Genomic DNA, 16,306 nt, shown 5'->3' with positions numbered 1-16,306 from the left:
GATGACAGGAGAGGTGACGACGCCACTGCGAAGGACCAGACAGATATATAGAATTACTGCGTTGTCATGGCAACTGCTTCCATTTACTTTCACTTACTTTCATTTTTAAGAAGTAATCAGAACAAACATGAACTCTGAAGTTTCCTGTAAACCAGGGGTGTCCAAACTTTTTTCGCTGAGGGCCACATACATAAAAATATAGGAGGGGCTGGGCCACTTACTAGAAATTAGGTATATAACCTTAACTTTACTGTATTAAAAATCACTTAAAAGTGGTCAAATGTGTTATATTGTTGAATTAAAGACAAAACTGCCTTCATCACAGCTTTCCATAAATGGATCTTTATTGATTTATTCAGAAAAAGCTTTGGTAGCTCATTCTCAGAACAGCAGCAGATTTCTTCTTGGACAGAAGATTTACAGCACAGAGAAAAAACAATAAAGGGGAAAATGGGACGGGGACATTTCAAGCTTGTTATTTAAGTTCTTAGGCTTAGCAACACACCTATTAACGTTCATTTGAAACGATTATCAACATTAACAGACTGAACTGGACTTAATAACATGAGTCCATATAATTTTAGTAAATTATTCTGGAGTATCAGCTGCGCTGGGTATGTAAATCGGGCCATCCAGCTGCGGTGCTGGTCCGACGCCACTCGTGGCAAAAATCCGGACAAATGTCACTTGATCGAGGAGCAGATCTGCATCAGATGAGATCAGCTGACTTTGCGTGTGCGTGCGCTGTGCACAGCGGTGTGTACTCTGTGTGTTAACAAGAAAAACGCATATAAGAAAGTGGTGCGCAAAAGCAGGGTAGTGACAGAATTGATGCGCATTATTGATATTTGAAGCATGTGTACCTGCACATGCATGCTTATTAACACACGGGTACTGTGGAATATATTTTTACTCACCTAAAGCGCTCGTGCTCTCGTCCACTCCCCGCAAAAAACATTAGCAGCTGTGCGGTGTCTGTGGCAACGGTGCTCTCATCGCATGCGATGGAGTAAAAATCAAAAGCACAGCTTTATCAGACAGCTGCAGTTTAATGTTGGCTGACAGTCTTCAATGCGTGGCACAACTGTATTTCTGGACATGCTGACGTTGAAGTCCTGCACTGTTTCCGCGCACATTATTTCGGTGACTTTAACGAGGCCGTGTTTTATGAGGTCTCCATCTGAAAAAGGCTTGCCATGTCTTGCCATGAGTTGGGCGACCTCATAGCTGCTATTGGAGCCTTTATCTGGACAATTTGAGCACGAAAAAAAAAAATACTGTTGCTGACCCTGCAGGAGAGCTACCCTTTGCTTTACTTTCTGCTCTCGCTCAGCACCAGTGTAGGATGCATAGGCCTGATGTTTGGTTTCATAATGACGACGTACATTATACTCTTTCATAACTGCCACAGTTTCAGTGCAGATCAAACAGACACACTTCCCCTTGAATTCTTTGAAGAAATATTCACTCGACCTTTGGCTTCTTTGGTTCTGCCATGTTTGGTAACTTGGGGGTAAATTTCTTCTGTGATTGTCCTTTTTGGTGGAGCAACTGCCTTGATCAGCAGCAGCTCCCCCTGGTGTTAAAACTAAGAACTAAGAAGTGCAATACACTCAAGCAAAAGTTGAAGTGCGGGCCATACTCTATTTATAAGATTACTTGCGGGCCAATTAAAACTGGACCGCCGGACTTTGGACACGCCTGCTGTAAACCTTCATTTTGTTGTTTCTGCTAAGTTTGAGTTTACGTTTCCATGGTAACCTTGTGTTTAATGTTGCGGTGCTATGAACTCTGGGTACCGTAGTGAGAGGAAGTCCTGGACAGACCCTGAACCCTCACAGACCCACCTCGGGCAGGGTTCTGACCCATGTGCTCCGGGCTGGTTGCTGGTCCCGCTGTGGCTCAGTCAGACCCTGAACCAGGTCCAATCCGCTCGACCCAGTTTGGATCCGGGTCTTCCTGATTAGAGCCACTCGGACTTCGGCTCTGCAGGACTGGATCTCACTACCACACCGAAAAACAGAAGTAGGTGTGGACTGGTTTCTGGTCTGAGCCCTGTGAGAGTCAGGCTGTTAGAGTCTGCAGTGATCGATCAATGACTGATTGGTGATTCTTTGTGACCTCCTCACCCTCTCCGGTCCCTCCTCTTCCTCTGCAGATTATCCCGAGGGTCTCTGTTCTCCTTACAGTCTCCTCTCCTTCTCCTCTTCTTTCCCTCCCCCCTCTTCCTGAATGGCTGCTGGGCCTCCTGGTGCGGGTGGAGCACAGCTCCATCACAGGGCCTACAGGAGACAGCAGAGACGATTCAAACCACCATCCACCTGTTGGCCAATCACAATCATTCTCAGGGTCCCATTGCTCCGTATAAGGAAACATGTTGACCATAGCATGGAGGAAACGGTGAAGGAAGTTAAGCAAATGTGCTTGAGGACAGGGACGGCAAGAAAAGCAAAATTTTACAAAAAGTCTGACAACGAAAACTGTTTAAAGAAAAAAAGAAATAAGTGATGGTCGGCCTGAAGTAACGAGGTGAAGATCATTTCCCTAGAAACACTTGGCATGGCTCGAGGGAAAACTACTAGTAGGTGTAAAAACTACTACTACTACACCCAGAGTATTTAAAGAACCTCCACCCATCATTTAACTGAGCTCAAACCAGAACAGATGAGCTCTGGCTGACGTGACGCTGATTAAGACTAACGAGGAGGATTAACACACACACACACACACACACACACACACACCTGAGCTGTTACCAAGCTGCATGCGTCTGAGGCAGCTGCTGTTTCCCCACCTTGCCCCGTTCGTTCCACTCAGTCTGCACAAACGGCTCTCAAATCATGTCAGTCTGTAACTTTTCTACTGGTTTTATTCTGAGTGCAGTTAATCATTATATTTGGTTACAGTGCCCATAACTTTCCCCAGCGCAGGTTCCCACACAGATAGTTGGAGCTGGGTGGGCTGTGAAATGAGCAAATGAGACTGGCTTCTTCACCTCTCAGTGTCTGGATTTTCTTCTGGTGACAGAAGTTACGCCTGTTTTCTGACCTTGTCCCTCCAGACTGTCACTACCTGAGCTCGGACAGCCAGTCAGGGTGGAGCTTAGCCACGATCTCCACCGTCAGCACCTAACAGCTGATGTTTACTCCAGCTTTGAACTGCAGTTGTTTGAAATCAGCTGGTTACTCCTGCACTGTGTGGCAACCACCGAAACAAAACAAGGATTTTATCCAAGACTTCCTGTCAGGAGCTATGTAGAGGTACGACAGTGTTTTAATTCTGGGAGATTGTAATATTCAGCTTTGCTGCTCAAACACACTCCTGACTAAAGACCTTTTAAAGCTTTTTCACTCTACATGTGGTTGGCATCGCTCGTAAAAGGCTGTTTTAATCTTGTTCAGTCAGACCCAACATATGAACGTGGACACACTTGGGATCTTGTGCTGTCCAGTGGTCTGTGATGTTGACACACACGTGTAATATTTGAGTTTCCTCTGTCACACCTGCGCTTACACGATTACCTCAGTTACATAGTCCACATTTCACTGTTTTACTGTTTGTTCTTACCAAACTGTAACCATGCATTACTTTTTGATGGGTCCATCCACTTTAACACTGATGACTTATTAAATGTTTAATCCAAACTGCTTGGAAATCCTTGGTGCACTTGCTCCTCGAACAAACCTTAAGCCTGGCTGAATAACACCAGCAGAGAGCTCAGGTGTGCAGAAGAGCAAAGAGGAAATGGGAAAAGCGTCCAGGTGCTGTTTGATGGATAATCTTTGTTAAATTATCAGAAGGCTGTAACAGTAAAGTATTTCTGTAATAACAGGCACAGACCTCATATTTGATTTAACTCTGTTCTAGATTCACCTACTGCTGCTCCTCGTGAAGCATCGAAAGCGATGAGTGAAAACGTATTCAGATGTTTTATTAATGGCAGATATCAGGGCTTGTATTATCCCTGCTGTTACCGACCATTCCTCTAACAATGCTGCATGGCAGGAGGACGATGCTACTGTCCTCTCCTCCGAGATGATGTCAACTCGAGGACTTTTGGCACTGGACTAACCAGAGGTGTAAACGGGTTCATGCACAGGGAGAGACGGCAGGATGGAGTGAGGATAAATCAGCAACGGCCCAATGCAGTCCAGCAGCTTCTTTGGTGATCAAGATGAAGTCTTACGTTTATTTATCCTTATAGTCTCTCTATATATACACTATAGTCTTATATTATCTATTTATCTTTTTCCACAAAGCTGTGGGACCGCTGCAAAGGGTGGAAACACAAGTCAGACCCCAAATACAGGAAAAGCCTGTGTGTGTGTGTGTGTGTGTGTGTGTGTGTGTGTGTGTGTGTGTGTGTGTGTGTGTGTGTGTGTGTGTGTGTGTGTGTGTGTGTGTGTGTGTGTGTGTGTGTGTGTGTGTGTGTGTGTGTTTCGGTCTTTTGTCACAAGCTATTCTGCCATTAGGTTAGGGTCAGGCTTCTGAAGGGACCAGTTTACCTCGACCCTTGTCATCGAGCAGCTCACAGGATCGGCCCGGCTGATCCGACTCAGTCTACTCGGCCGTGGACCGTTATCACAAAGTTTTCAAACAGACGGAGCTTAGGGCAGCCAGCAGAATGAAAGAGGAGAGACACCGGTGGGTCAGCTTCTTCACGGTCAGCTGAGAGCTCATCAGGTGTAGGTGAATTTAATATCTCAGGCTGGTATAGCTGCAAGCAAGCCGTGTTTTTAAATGGATCTCTTTAACATTCACAGGATAATGAGCAGAAGGCTGGTGTATCCAGGCATATATGGAGGTTTGTATAAGAATGACCTGTGTGTGTGTACATGTATATGGATGTACTTTACATTGTTTGTACTCTGTATTAGGTTCCTGAGCTTTACTAGGGTCAGTCATGTTCTTTCCACTGGTTCGTGAGCCAACAGGATGTGTGTAGAGCTGCACGCCATCTTCTCTAATTCAGGTCAGATGTTCACAGAGGTTAGCATGTGCCCTGTGCTGGGGGGGATGTTTCTCAGAGTCTGGATTTCTGTTTCTTTGCTAAACACGTTTTATGCACATAGGACAACAGATGGGAACCTGGCATCGTTATACTACAAGTCTGGGCAAACTAATTGCTTCATTGCTAAATGGCGGATAGGTCAGATATAAAACATCGGCAGGATATCGTACTCCTGCAGGAAACTGATTGGAAAGATACATTTCATATAAGGTGGACTGAGAAAGTAACTCCAGGGTTCAGCCTGCGTTTTCTATACGACCAACTTTGTTCACGTCTCATCGAGGTAACTTCAGAGCAGTTTGGATTCTTCGCTCACCAAATCTGAATTTTTGTCTTTCTTTTTCATTTCTTTTGGGGGGTTTTTCCCCTGGAGCCCTTTCAAGTTACAATATTCCTAATGTTGAGGTTCAGTCTCACCTTTTTCTGCTGCAGAGAGAAGCCGAGTCCATCCGTCCAACATACAAACTCTACAGCTAACCGACCTGACTATCCAACTGTGTAACCAGCTAACTAACCCTAACGACTGACCTCCAGAGCCAGCAGCAGTCCAACGTCTCTCCTCTTTATCTCTGTTTGTTTCTTCAGCTTCTCTGAAGGAAAAAAATTCAAACGGCTTAGAATTTTAACCTTGTCAGCTTCCAGCAAGCATACCCACCTGCTTCCTGTCTGTTCTTTCAGAATGAAAGCTCCTGCTCAACCTGCTCTACTGGAAACATCCCTCTCCTCCTTTTCAAACATGTAGAAGAGCACGAGTCTGTCCAATCAGAGCAGCTCAGTGTCAAGAGTTTATAATGTGCAGCCGTGGCTTTAGAGCCTGAGTCACAGGAACAGAGTTTTACTTTGGAGGGCCCTGCCTGATTTCCTGTGTGGTTGAGGTGAAATTCACATTTAATGTCACATTACTTCCTGCTGTACACACACACGCACACACATGTTAGTCATTAACCCCCCCGGGTGTCAACATGTGGAAGCAGCTCCTCCAATCAGAGTGCAGCATGTGATTAACACAGTAACCACAATATGTCAGAGGGAGGAAATTAACCACATGACCTGAAATCTGTGGACACGCCAATGAGTTCAATGAGTTCCCAGTAATGAACTTTCTAAGAAGAATGTGGAGCTCAGAGGTCAGAGGTCAGCACACTCGGATGGCTGCAGGAGGAGGAAACAAACGCGTCTGCGGTTCATTTCAAACATAATGAGGAGCTCGGTGTCCACCGGAGGATCACCCCACATCTCAGCCGCACACGGCACCTCTGGACGCTCAGTTTGTCCCAGCTGTCACAGTGTAGCGTCTGGATGATGTTACAGAGAGCGGGTCCCCTGATGCAACGTTCAGTTTGGTACAGTGAGCAGACATGCTAACGTGTTCGCACATATAACCAAAGAAGCATCATTCAGTCTCTGTCCTTTCTGTGCTGATCACATTCAGTTGGACGACTGGATAAACACTCCACTCTGTGTCTGTTTAACCCAGTTTACAGAGTGACTGTCCTGCACTTAAAGTCCCAGTAAGACCGAGGCCATGCTTATCTGTGAACTAGCATCAGTCAGAGTTCATGCCGTCTGGTTTACATATAACATCTGTTTCTTGTTCTTGTTTCTTTGTTTTCAGGAACACGTGGTCTGAAATCATCTCTGTCACGTCCCAAAGCAGGCTCCAAACCTGCTCACATGAGCTTTATTCTCCTTCCACTGACTCCCAGGTTCCCGTTAAAGTCTCGTTCTTATCCCGACACGCTGCAGCATGCTGTCTTCGATCACGAATCTTCTTTGAGATGAAGGCTTCACTGAGCCAACGGCATGCACCCGTTTAAAAACAGGGTTCGGCTGAGACTCTTTTATTGTATTTCTATCCTGTTTCTAATGTGGTCTTGTTTTTAATAAAGCCTGCTTCAGACTGAGGGCTGCAGCAGGGCTCGGTGTCACAGAAAGAAGCATTATTTTGAACTGTGACTCATGCTAAGCTGCTCTCAGAGTCCAACAATAAGAATGGAAATAAAGAAACTGTGTGTCGTGTGTTGGTTCACACTGAGCGTGCTCAGAGCGTGAGCTGCAATCACACTTCAGTCCTGAGGTGGCGCTGTGACCGACTCCAGCCGGTAAAGCCCATCAGATCATCTCTCTCTCTCTCTGAGCCAGGGCCTCTCACTCCTCTTGGCAGCAGATGGTCTCTCTCTCTCTTGCCCTCGCTTGTCCTCTTGCTCGCCCACTGGCAGATGGTCTCTCTCTCTCTCTGAGGATGACAGAATGTGCCAGGCGTCGTCGAGCAGAGAGGCAATAAAGTTTACAGTGATTTGAATTTTGAATTTTTGAATTTTGGCGGCCAACAGGTGAGTTATTGATTACTGATATCAACGTGCGATCACATGGTCAGCGGGTCATGGGTTAAAAACTCAGACTGTGGATTCACATTAGAGCATTTATATTTATGAAATGTTTGAGCTTCTGTTTGTGTGTCATGCTTCTTCATGGAGCTGTTATGTTTCTTTATGTTCTGGTTGTTTCATGTTTTGCTGCTAGAACTCGTGATTTTACCAACTTTGGGGATGAATGATGTTAATTCGATTTTATTGTTCTGTTTTCTGTTTGAACAAATAGCATCAGCTGGTTTTTGATGCATATTCATGAACGTTTCAGGCTTCAGAGCTCAGGCGTGAGGCTGTGCTGTCACAGTGACATGTTTAAAGTTGATGTTGATCTGCTGGATTAAAGCAAAGATGACCTCTGAACTTTGTTCTCCAACATGCCGCCTTTAAAGACCAGCTGAGACACAAGTGTTTGGGACGAATATGTTTCCTCTATTAGCTTCTCACTGACACTAAAATCTGTCAAAATGTTTGGTGCTGTGTCAACACAACAACACAACCAACAGGCTTTGTTTAGTGGAAACACCTGCACAGGTTTGAGGTTGGGCACTGGCAACACGTCAGTGGAAAACAAGGACAACCCGCCAAGTGAGCAGCTGGTTTCCTAGCACAGGTTCAGGATGTCACTGAGGAGGATCTGCTGCTAATGAACCAGTTATGGTGCCATCGTAAATACCCTAAAAGGGTCAGAGGTCAGGAGGTCTGACACGTCACTACAGAGGTCAAGTGTTAGGGGTCTGTCACTGCTGAGGTTATATCCGGTAATGGGCAGGTGTCTAAGGAAAGGTTTGAGGTTTAGAGTTCAGTGAAGTCACCGATGAAGTTCTGGGGACACCGTAAAGGAGCTGCACAGGGGTCAGGGGTCAGGAAGGGGTCACTGAGGAGGTAAGGGGAGGAATAACCTCAGACTGTTTGTGTTTTAGGATGATGCTGAATGATCGGTGGACCATCATGAACAACAGCAGCTCAGAGCTCGACAGCAAGCGGCCAAACAAGCACAAGGTATCTCCACGTTAGCCGTTAGCAGCTAGCTGCGTTGGCTCAGACAGGAGAGAGCCGCGCAGAGTTAAGTCGTGTTAATCTGGAGTTAAACTGTCAGATCAGCGCAGGAGTAATCTTCAGCATATGTCGGCTTTACTGCAGATTACACCCTGCAGAAGCATACAGGATTTACTCTGAGGCGATCTTCACGCCATTTCTAACCTTCACACATGCTCTGACAGGAAGCTGCACATAAAACACACTGCCCTAACCCGGAGCGTTTATTACTATGAGAGAGTAATAAACTACCGGCAGAGGTGGGCAGAGTAGCCAAAACATTGTACTCAAGTAACTGTAGCGCTATCACAACATGGTTTTACTCAAGTAAAAGTAAAAAGTAGCCGTCCAAGAAATTACTCAAGTAAGAGTGAAAAAGTATTTAGTAAAAAAGGCTACTTGAATACTCAGTAACTGATCATAACATCTGATTTAATGTTTAACAATGAGATAATCAGACAGACACATTTTAAAGACTGAAAAGCAACATAAAAATAATAAATCTAAGCAGAAAAAATAAATATTAGGGTAGGTAGACATTATCTACCCCAGTATTTATATATTACTTCTGCAAATGTCACAGCAGATAGAGTAACATTAAGACAACAAGTCTGACTTCTAACCTGCAGGTTTGTGTCTGTCACCTGCATTTTTGGTTAAAACGTGTTTATTACTTATTTGCTGACGTTACTCACACTGAGTAGCAAGAATAAGAGTAGTGATACTTCATAATAATATTACTCAAGTAAAAGTAAAAAGTACAGTCTAGTAAAACTACTCCTAAAAGTAATTTTTTTCTAAAAACTTACTCAAATAAATGTAACTGAGTAAATGTAATTAGTTACTACCCACCTCTGCCTACCAGCTAATGCTAACTAGCCTGGTTGTCAGATTTCATCACACAAACCCACAGATACCTACTAATTAGTAACATCCAATCACAATCCAGCAACAGGAGATTCAGTTCCTGGTGAGATGGTTCGGTTTTTAGCATCACATGACCCTGAGCCGTCATCTTGTGGCTAATGTTGCTAATGCTAGCTTTCTGCTAATATGGACCCTCCTTAGAGGGTGAGGTTGGTAAACTCTTACAAACTCTGTGTTCTGAAGGTAGGACTGTGATTCAGTTTTCTGCCTCGCCACTAGAGGGCGCGGCCGTTTTGTGAGTAATGCTTTGACTGGGATGAAAAATGGTGTTCATGGAGGCAGTGTGAATCACAAGTTATGCTCGGGAGCAGTTTATGTGGGTTCATTGAGAGTGTGCGTCCATAAGACTGAACCACACACACACACACACACACATACCCACGCCCACACTAAATCTGCCATTAAAGAGCAGATCATCCCCTGGCCTCGTTATTTTCTGGAGGGTCATAGTGGCACTTGACCTGTGCACACTCTGCGATGACCACCATAGAACTGAACCTCATATCAGAAATCATCACAACACTCAGTGCTGATCCAAATTACGTTATCAGGTAATGTTACAAGCTATCTATCAACAGCTAGCTGTAACTTAACGTTTGTGTGTGTGTGTGTGTTCGCAGAAGGTGTGCAGCTTCCTGTTATGGTCTGGTGGCACGTTGGTCATCATCGCAGTCATTGTCGCAGCAACAGTCGCCATCTTGTACCTGAACCACTATCCTCTACCCTTCATCAGCAGGTAACACACCTGTACATGTCTCTCTTTCCGCCCTTCTGCCTGTCTAAATATAAATCTGGGATTGTCATGGTTACAGGGGGGAAGTGTCCTCATCTGTGGTTTCAACCAATCCCAAAGAGTCTGGGCCCCTGGTGACAGTGTCACGTGTTGCAGACGGAGAGCCAATCAGCATCTTCCTGGACCCAAACTGTCCGGACTTTAGTGAGCACTTCCTCCGATGGGAGGTGCTGCAGAGCTCGCTGCTGCGGGCTCTGACCAATTATAATGCAGATAATTGGCAGGACCACGGATTTGTCCAGAAGCTGGAGGAGGAGCTAAAGGTGTTATTAGGCCACACCCACAACCTGAGACTGGAAGCTGATTCGCTGAAAAGAGGCCAAGGTGTTCTGGACCAACGACTGGACAGACTGCAGAGTGAACAGAGCCGCATCGTCAAGGTACGAATCAAATTAAAATGTAATTAAATGCATGAAATAGGAATGGAAGAGAGTGAAATGTAATTTAATTTAAGTTAGATGAAAGAGAAACTGATACGATATCAAAATATCAAGTTTGTACACAAATGAGGCATCTGTCATGGTGATATAGATACATATGGATTACAAAAGAATACATAATCCGGTCTTTAAGTCTGACATCATTAGCCGTTTCCAGCTCCAAACTGTGCCAAAGTCAAAGGAACACTGCAGCATCACTGAGAGTTAAAAACTGTCTAAATTCTTTCATCTTTAATAAAATGATCAGCGTTGCTGCTTTACCAGGTGTAACTATCAAGTTTAACATCCAGGCATCCATGAAAACAGGATTTATTAAATTTAACAGAGTTAGAAGTTAGCAGGAAGTTAGCTCGCTAGCTTCCACCTAAACATGATATAGCATGTTCTGACTGAGAGATTTCTGAAACATTCAAACGTACAGCTCTGCTATCACTTCCAACATAAATGAAGACAGAAAACTAAACAGCAGTGACGTTTGTAGGGTTACTGAAGTTGGGCTAGCTGCTATATAATGATGTGCTACGTGACCGCTAGCGACACAGCTATGTTAGCATAGCATAATCACAGTGAAGCTGGAGGATGAACGCTAACTTTTTCCACTTGATAAAATTTAACGTGAGGGTTCCCGATGGTTAGGGACAAATGCAATCGCATGGCAGGATGCTGTAAACGGACCAAACTTCACTCAGGAGAACAACTGAGATAATCCATCCACAATACCAGGTTAGTCATTAATATACTGCTGCATGGGCTGGGCTGTAGTTACAGCATAAGGTTTTAAAAACTGAGCTTTAAAATGAACAGTGGTAATAAAAACCAAGAGAGGCCGACAGTGATCACTGACTGTTTCAGATTGAAAAGAACAAGATACAAAGCATTACAACATGTAAAAAACACAACAGCCTTAATAAAGTCAGAGTAGTTTGGGCCATAGGACACTATAGAAACCAGCGGGGGGGCTGGCGTCAACCTGTAGTCCACTGTCATCTCCTTTCCTTTGGCAGCAAAGCAAAGCTAGGTTGTTGTTACTGGTTTTATATTACTAAACAGTCCCTCCCCCTTTGTGTACCTGTACAGGTGATGTCTGATAATCACTCAGGTATGTTGAAGTTGGTGGCAGGTTTCAGTGATTCTCTGCTCAGCCTGCAGAGGGAGACAGATAGTCTGAAGAGCCTGAAGAGTGAGCTGAGCAAAGACAGCACTCTCACAGGTAACACACACACACACAGACACACACACACACACACACACACACACACACACACACAAAGGTGAGTCACAGGTAGATGTTCTACATTTCAGAATAATTTCAATCATTTTCCCAGCTGGCTCATTAGATTTGAAATCTGCTTTTTTTTACACGTTTCCTGCTCGATTGTCTCCAATGTTTGTTACAAAGTTTTGGTTTGAACTTTTATGAAGTTAAATTTTAGCTTCATATTACAAATAACTTTCAACGTTTTTACCTTCAAACTTCAGAATCTGTAACTGAACAGATACACTAAAAAAATGTCTGCGGACTGGTTACTGAAAATCTGAGAAAAAGTCCAACACTCCAGAAAAGTCCCAAATCACCAGCTTGTACCACGTCCTCATTTTTACTTTGATAGCATTTCTAGTAGATCATGGTGGATGGCGTGAGCCTGAATGGAGGCCTTGGTTTGGGGAGGGCCTCAGAGGGGCCCCACGGCGGCAGATCCCCATGCACTCACGAAAAGTGCATGAATTGTACAAGGGAGGCAGGGTGAACAGCTTGTAGTGTATCTAGGAACCATTTCTGAATGACATATAGTTCAGTTTCACAGTACAGCAACATTTTGAACACAAAACATTTTAACCTGAATTCTCAAACGGTCACTTCAGAGTGATAGCACAAATGCACATATTTACTGAGTGATGTCCTCAGTTATAATGAGCCTTTATGTCTTCTCTTTTCTCCTCCCCGTCCCTTTCTCACTGTAATTACTTAAAAAGTAAAATAAATAATAAGGATTGAATTAACTATGAAAATCACGTGTACGAGTACAGGAAAAGCCAAAATGGTCCACGTGGGAAAACAAATCTGTTGGGACTAGTTCTGGACGGGACAGTGTCAGTCAGGAAAGGCAGAAAAAGCCCAAAACTCCAGGATTGTGTGTTTTTGGCTCAGACTGCCTCCTCGTGTTTGTGTGTTTGTGGTACAGCCTTCATGTTATCGACGAGCCTTTGTATAATAACAGATAGTGCTGGGCGATATGACGATATATATCGTGTGGACGATAGAAAAGTTTCTATCGTGCCATTTGTCTTCTATCGTTTATATCGTTTCTAACCCGAATTTTACAAATTATTACATAAAATATATCATTAACCCTTTACAACTCCATTTTCCCTAACTATTTTTAAATCCCTGTAGAACTGTAACCACGTAAGGTAGCGCAATAATGTTTTTTTTGCATATGACACTGTAGGAGTTGTACTTACATCTTATTCCATTAGCTTGCCCTAGGTCACGGTTTTCTTCCACATATTGCTTTGCAAAAAATTGCATAAAAAACACTTCCAGCAACAAAAACATAATATTCCAGACTTGCAGCAACAAAAACAGAATATTCCAGAAACAGGCTTTGCCGATCCGATCAGCTGTTCAAGTCAGCGCGAACTATCTTATGTCCGCCATTACCTGTCCGAAACCGGAAGTGATGTCATTTTCGCGGAAAATGTAGTTTTTTAAGCTTCAAAGTCTATGTTGGTATTTTTAAAAGTCATGTTTGACTTTATGCTCTTCTGTATCGTTTCTGGGATGCTTAGAAGTCAAATTACACTGTTGTAAATAGTTTATTTTGAAGCACATGCTGTGTTTTTGCAAATTTGCATTTATTTATTTTCATTTTTCCTGTAGTATATAAAAATTTGTGCATCTCAAAAATAAAACTATGAAGACACTCAAAATAAATAAATGTAAAGATAAGCTCTGGCGGACTTGGTTCTATGGTAGGTCTTAAAGGGTTAAATAGCCTGTGCAAATATATTAGTGTTGTCTTCTCACTATACATACTCTTAACTTTATGCAAGAGAAAATAAAGTATAAAAAAATGATATTTTTCGCAAAGAAACTCCGTCTTGTGGTTTCGCAAAATGGTGCTGCTTTACGTGCACCTGGATTTGCGACATGCTTTACAGTAACTCAAAACAAAGACTGCACCCTCTCCACTCGCTGTTTAAAGACTGCATACTTTCCAGATGACCACAGGTCAGGTGGTATATCGTGATATATATCGTTATCGTGATATAAAATAATTCATATCGTGATAAACATTTTTTCCATATCGCCCAGCACTAATAACAGATATCTAACACACTAACTGACCTGTGAAGCAGTCATCACTGACTGTACATGCAGACCTGTTGATTTCAGACGAATGACACACAAATAAAGAAGACAAGTAACTGTCACCTGAGTCCAGGTGTGTCTGACAGGTGGACAGAGTGACCTCCACAGACACACCTGTGTTGCTGATGATGTCATTTCCCCTGTCCCTCAGCTGTCAGACCCAGGGACTGCAGTGACATCCTGAAATCTGGTGTCTCTCAGGACGGCATTTACTCCGTGTTTCCAACCCATGACCCCAATGGCTTCATGGTTTACTGCGACATGAGCACAGATGGAGGAGGCTGGACGGTATACACACACACACACACACACACACACACACACACTAGATGCCAATTCGTTTGTCAGCTTGAGCTTGTTAGACACCTGCTTCAGTTTGACTAGCTTAGCATACAGGAGACCTGCAGGAGATCCTGTCACACCTCGTCAATCACACCGATTAATTTTATCAGCACAACTGACAGGTACACTGAAAATGTACCTGTCAGAGGCTTCACACCTGTGTGTGTGTGTGTGTGTGTGTGTGTGTGTGTGTGTGTGTGTGTGCGTACAGGTGATTCAGAGGAGGGAGGACGGCTCGGTGAACTTTTTCAGAGGATGGGAGGCTTACAGGGACGGATTTGGGACAACGACCGGAGAGCACTGGCTTGGTCTGATCCACACACGTTGGTTTTCCTGTGTTTGTGGGGACCATTACTCACTGAGTGCACACACAGGAACCTGAACTTTATCCTTCTTAGCTGAAACAATGGGACACTGTTATCCAGTCGCCTCAGATTTTTTTGAGCTCACATTGCACACCATGCTGAGATATTTGAAGCAGTCAGCTCACAGCTCTTTGAGAATTATCCTGAAATACTTTTCAGATGCTTAACAAAGAAAACATTCCTGTAAACATGGTCAGGTACAAGGACTGGACTGGAACTGAATAAAAAAGTAACCAATGTCCAAGAAGAACTTCAGAAAGCTGGATTAATGTTTTAAATCGAGAAAACAAGAACTAAAATTTTTAAATGGATGATTAGGAGAGAAAGAGAAATATTTAAATAAAAAACACTAAACACAGAAATACTCGATACAAAACTTAGCGGTACTTCAAAAAAGTACATTAAACTGAATGTATTAAAGCTTCAGCCTGTATATTCACTCAGTATGGTGTTCTTTATGTTTAACTCTTTATTCTTAGCATTTATGTACATTTCTGAGTCCTGAGTTGTTTATCGGGTCATTTCACATCCAAATAATTAAAGAAGGGTTTAACCCAACCACCTCTGACAAGCCTGGGGCAAAAACACACATCGTAATAGGAGCTGTGCAAAATTTCAGGACCTGCTGTCATCAGTTTGAGTGATGATGGTTGGGCTGGTTTCTAATAAAACTGATCGCAGCTGGGCAACATCAGCAATCTTTACCCTGGTTTCTCCCACAGTCAGGTGGGAAAGTTTTGTTATTATGCTTTATTTTTCTACTTTCAGGAGAGAGTAACATGTTCAAAGGTGTTTTTGTGTTTTGTCATGTAACCAAGTAGAACTTCAGGTAAGAAAATGTTGATGGGTCCCGTGCTAAAGCCGTGAAACTGGTCCTCACAAAGACAGTGTCCAGCACACAGTTTAAAAAGCAGCACAGTGACACCTGGCTGTCTCTCTCAGGTCTGCAGAGGATCTACTCGCTCACCAGGTCAGGTGGTTCCGAGCTGCGTATCGACATGGCAGACTTCGATAACGCCACAGCGTTCGCTCAGTACTCTGCATTCTCCATTGGTCGAGACTCTGTAAACCCCGAGGAGGATGGATATCCGCTGACTGTGGACGGGTACTCCGGGACTGCAGGTACCATGCGATAACACACAGTACCACAGATTACCACACAGTACCATGCCCAGTACTGCACAGTACACAGCCAGGTATTTCTCTGCAGGTGACTCCCTCCTGAAGCACTCAGGGATGCGGTTCACCACCAAAGACCGCGACCAGGACCAATCAGAGAACAACTGTGCAGCGTACTACCAGGGGGCGTGGTGGTACCGGAACTGCCACACGTCTAACTTGAATGGGCAGTACCTGAGAGGAGGTCACGCCTCCTACGCTGACGGTGTGGAGTGGTCCAGCTGGACTGGTTGGCAGTACTCGCTTCGCTTCACAGAGATGAAGATCCGACCCAGACCGGAGTCCTGAACATGGACCAAGAGCTCGTGATTGGTTACTGATCAATGAGGTGTTGTACTGATGACTGACTGTAGATGGTTAGAGTCTGTATGAAACTCTGCCTCCATAAGTACAATTGTAAATGACAGTAGACGGAGCGTTGACGTGTTGCTTACCTTTTTTGTTTCATCAATAAACTCATTTGATAAGA

The 16,306-nt window shown here is 43.9% G+C and overlaps 2 protein-coding genes across 8 annotated transcripts in view; one reads left to right on the top strand and one right to left on the bottom strand.

Moving 5' to 3' along the window:
* The window catches only part of LOC116316410 (regulator of G-protein signaling 3-like), a 25,501-nt gene extending 19,884 nt beyond the window's left edge, over positions 1–5,617 (bottom strand). For 3 of the 5 annotated variants that reach the window (XM_039620942.1, XM_039620943.1, XM_039620944.1), the window contains exons 1-3: positions 5,429–5,617; positions 2,130–2,282; positions 1,848–2,055 (exon numbers count right to left, since the gene is read on the bottom strand). In XM_039620942.1, coding sequence (XP_039476876.1) covers positions 1,848–2,055; positions 2,130–2,282; positions 5,429–5,460 — 393 coding nt within the window. In that variant the 5' untranslated portion in view covers positions 5,461–5,617. Of the gene's footprint in view, positions 1–1,847; positions 2,056–2,129; positions 2,283–5,428 lie in introns of those variants that run through there. The other 2 variants (XM_039620945.1, XM_039620946.1) reach the window with 1 other exon arrangement.
* Positions 1–16,306, top strand: part of fibcd1a (fibrinogen C domain containing 1a) — a 21,100-nt gene extending 4,794 nt beyond the window's left edge. For 2 of the 3 annotated variants that reach the window (XM_039620948.1, XM_039620947.1), the window contains exons 2-9: positions 8,304–8,382; positions 9,966–10,081; positions 10,158–10,518; positions 11,656–11,788; positions 14,103–14,239; positions 14,505–14,601; positions 15,601–15,780; positions 15,869–16,306. In XM_039620948.1, coding sequence (XP_039476882.1) covers positions 8,305–8,382; positions 9,966–10,081; positions 10,158–10,518; positions 11,656–11,788; positions 14,103–14,239; positions 14,505–14,601; positions 15,601–15,780; positions 15,869–16,125 — 1,359 coding nt within the window. In that variant the 5' untranslated portion in view covers position 8,304 and the 3' untranslated portion in view covers positions 16,126–16,306. Of the gene's footprint in view, positions 1–7,274; positions 7,345–8,303; positions 8,383–9,965; positions 10,082–10,157; positions 10,519–11,655; positions 11,789–14,102; positions 14,240–14,504; positions 14,602–15,600; positions 15,781–15,868 lie in introns of those variants that run through there. The other variant, XM_031734950.2, reaches the window with a different exon arrangement.

This window comes from Oreochromis aureus, linkage group 12, assembly GCF_013358895.1.
Source record: "Oreochromis aureus strain Israel breed Guangdong linkage group 12, ZZ_aureus, whole genome shotgun sequence".
Lineage (NCBI taxonomy): Eukaryota > Metazoa > Chordata > Actinopteri > Cichliformes > Cichlidae > Oreochromis > Oreochromis aureus.
This window is presented reverse-complemented; position numbering and strand designations above follow the sequence as displayed.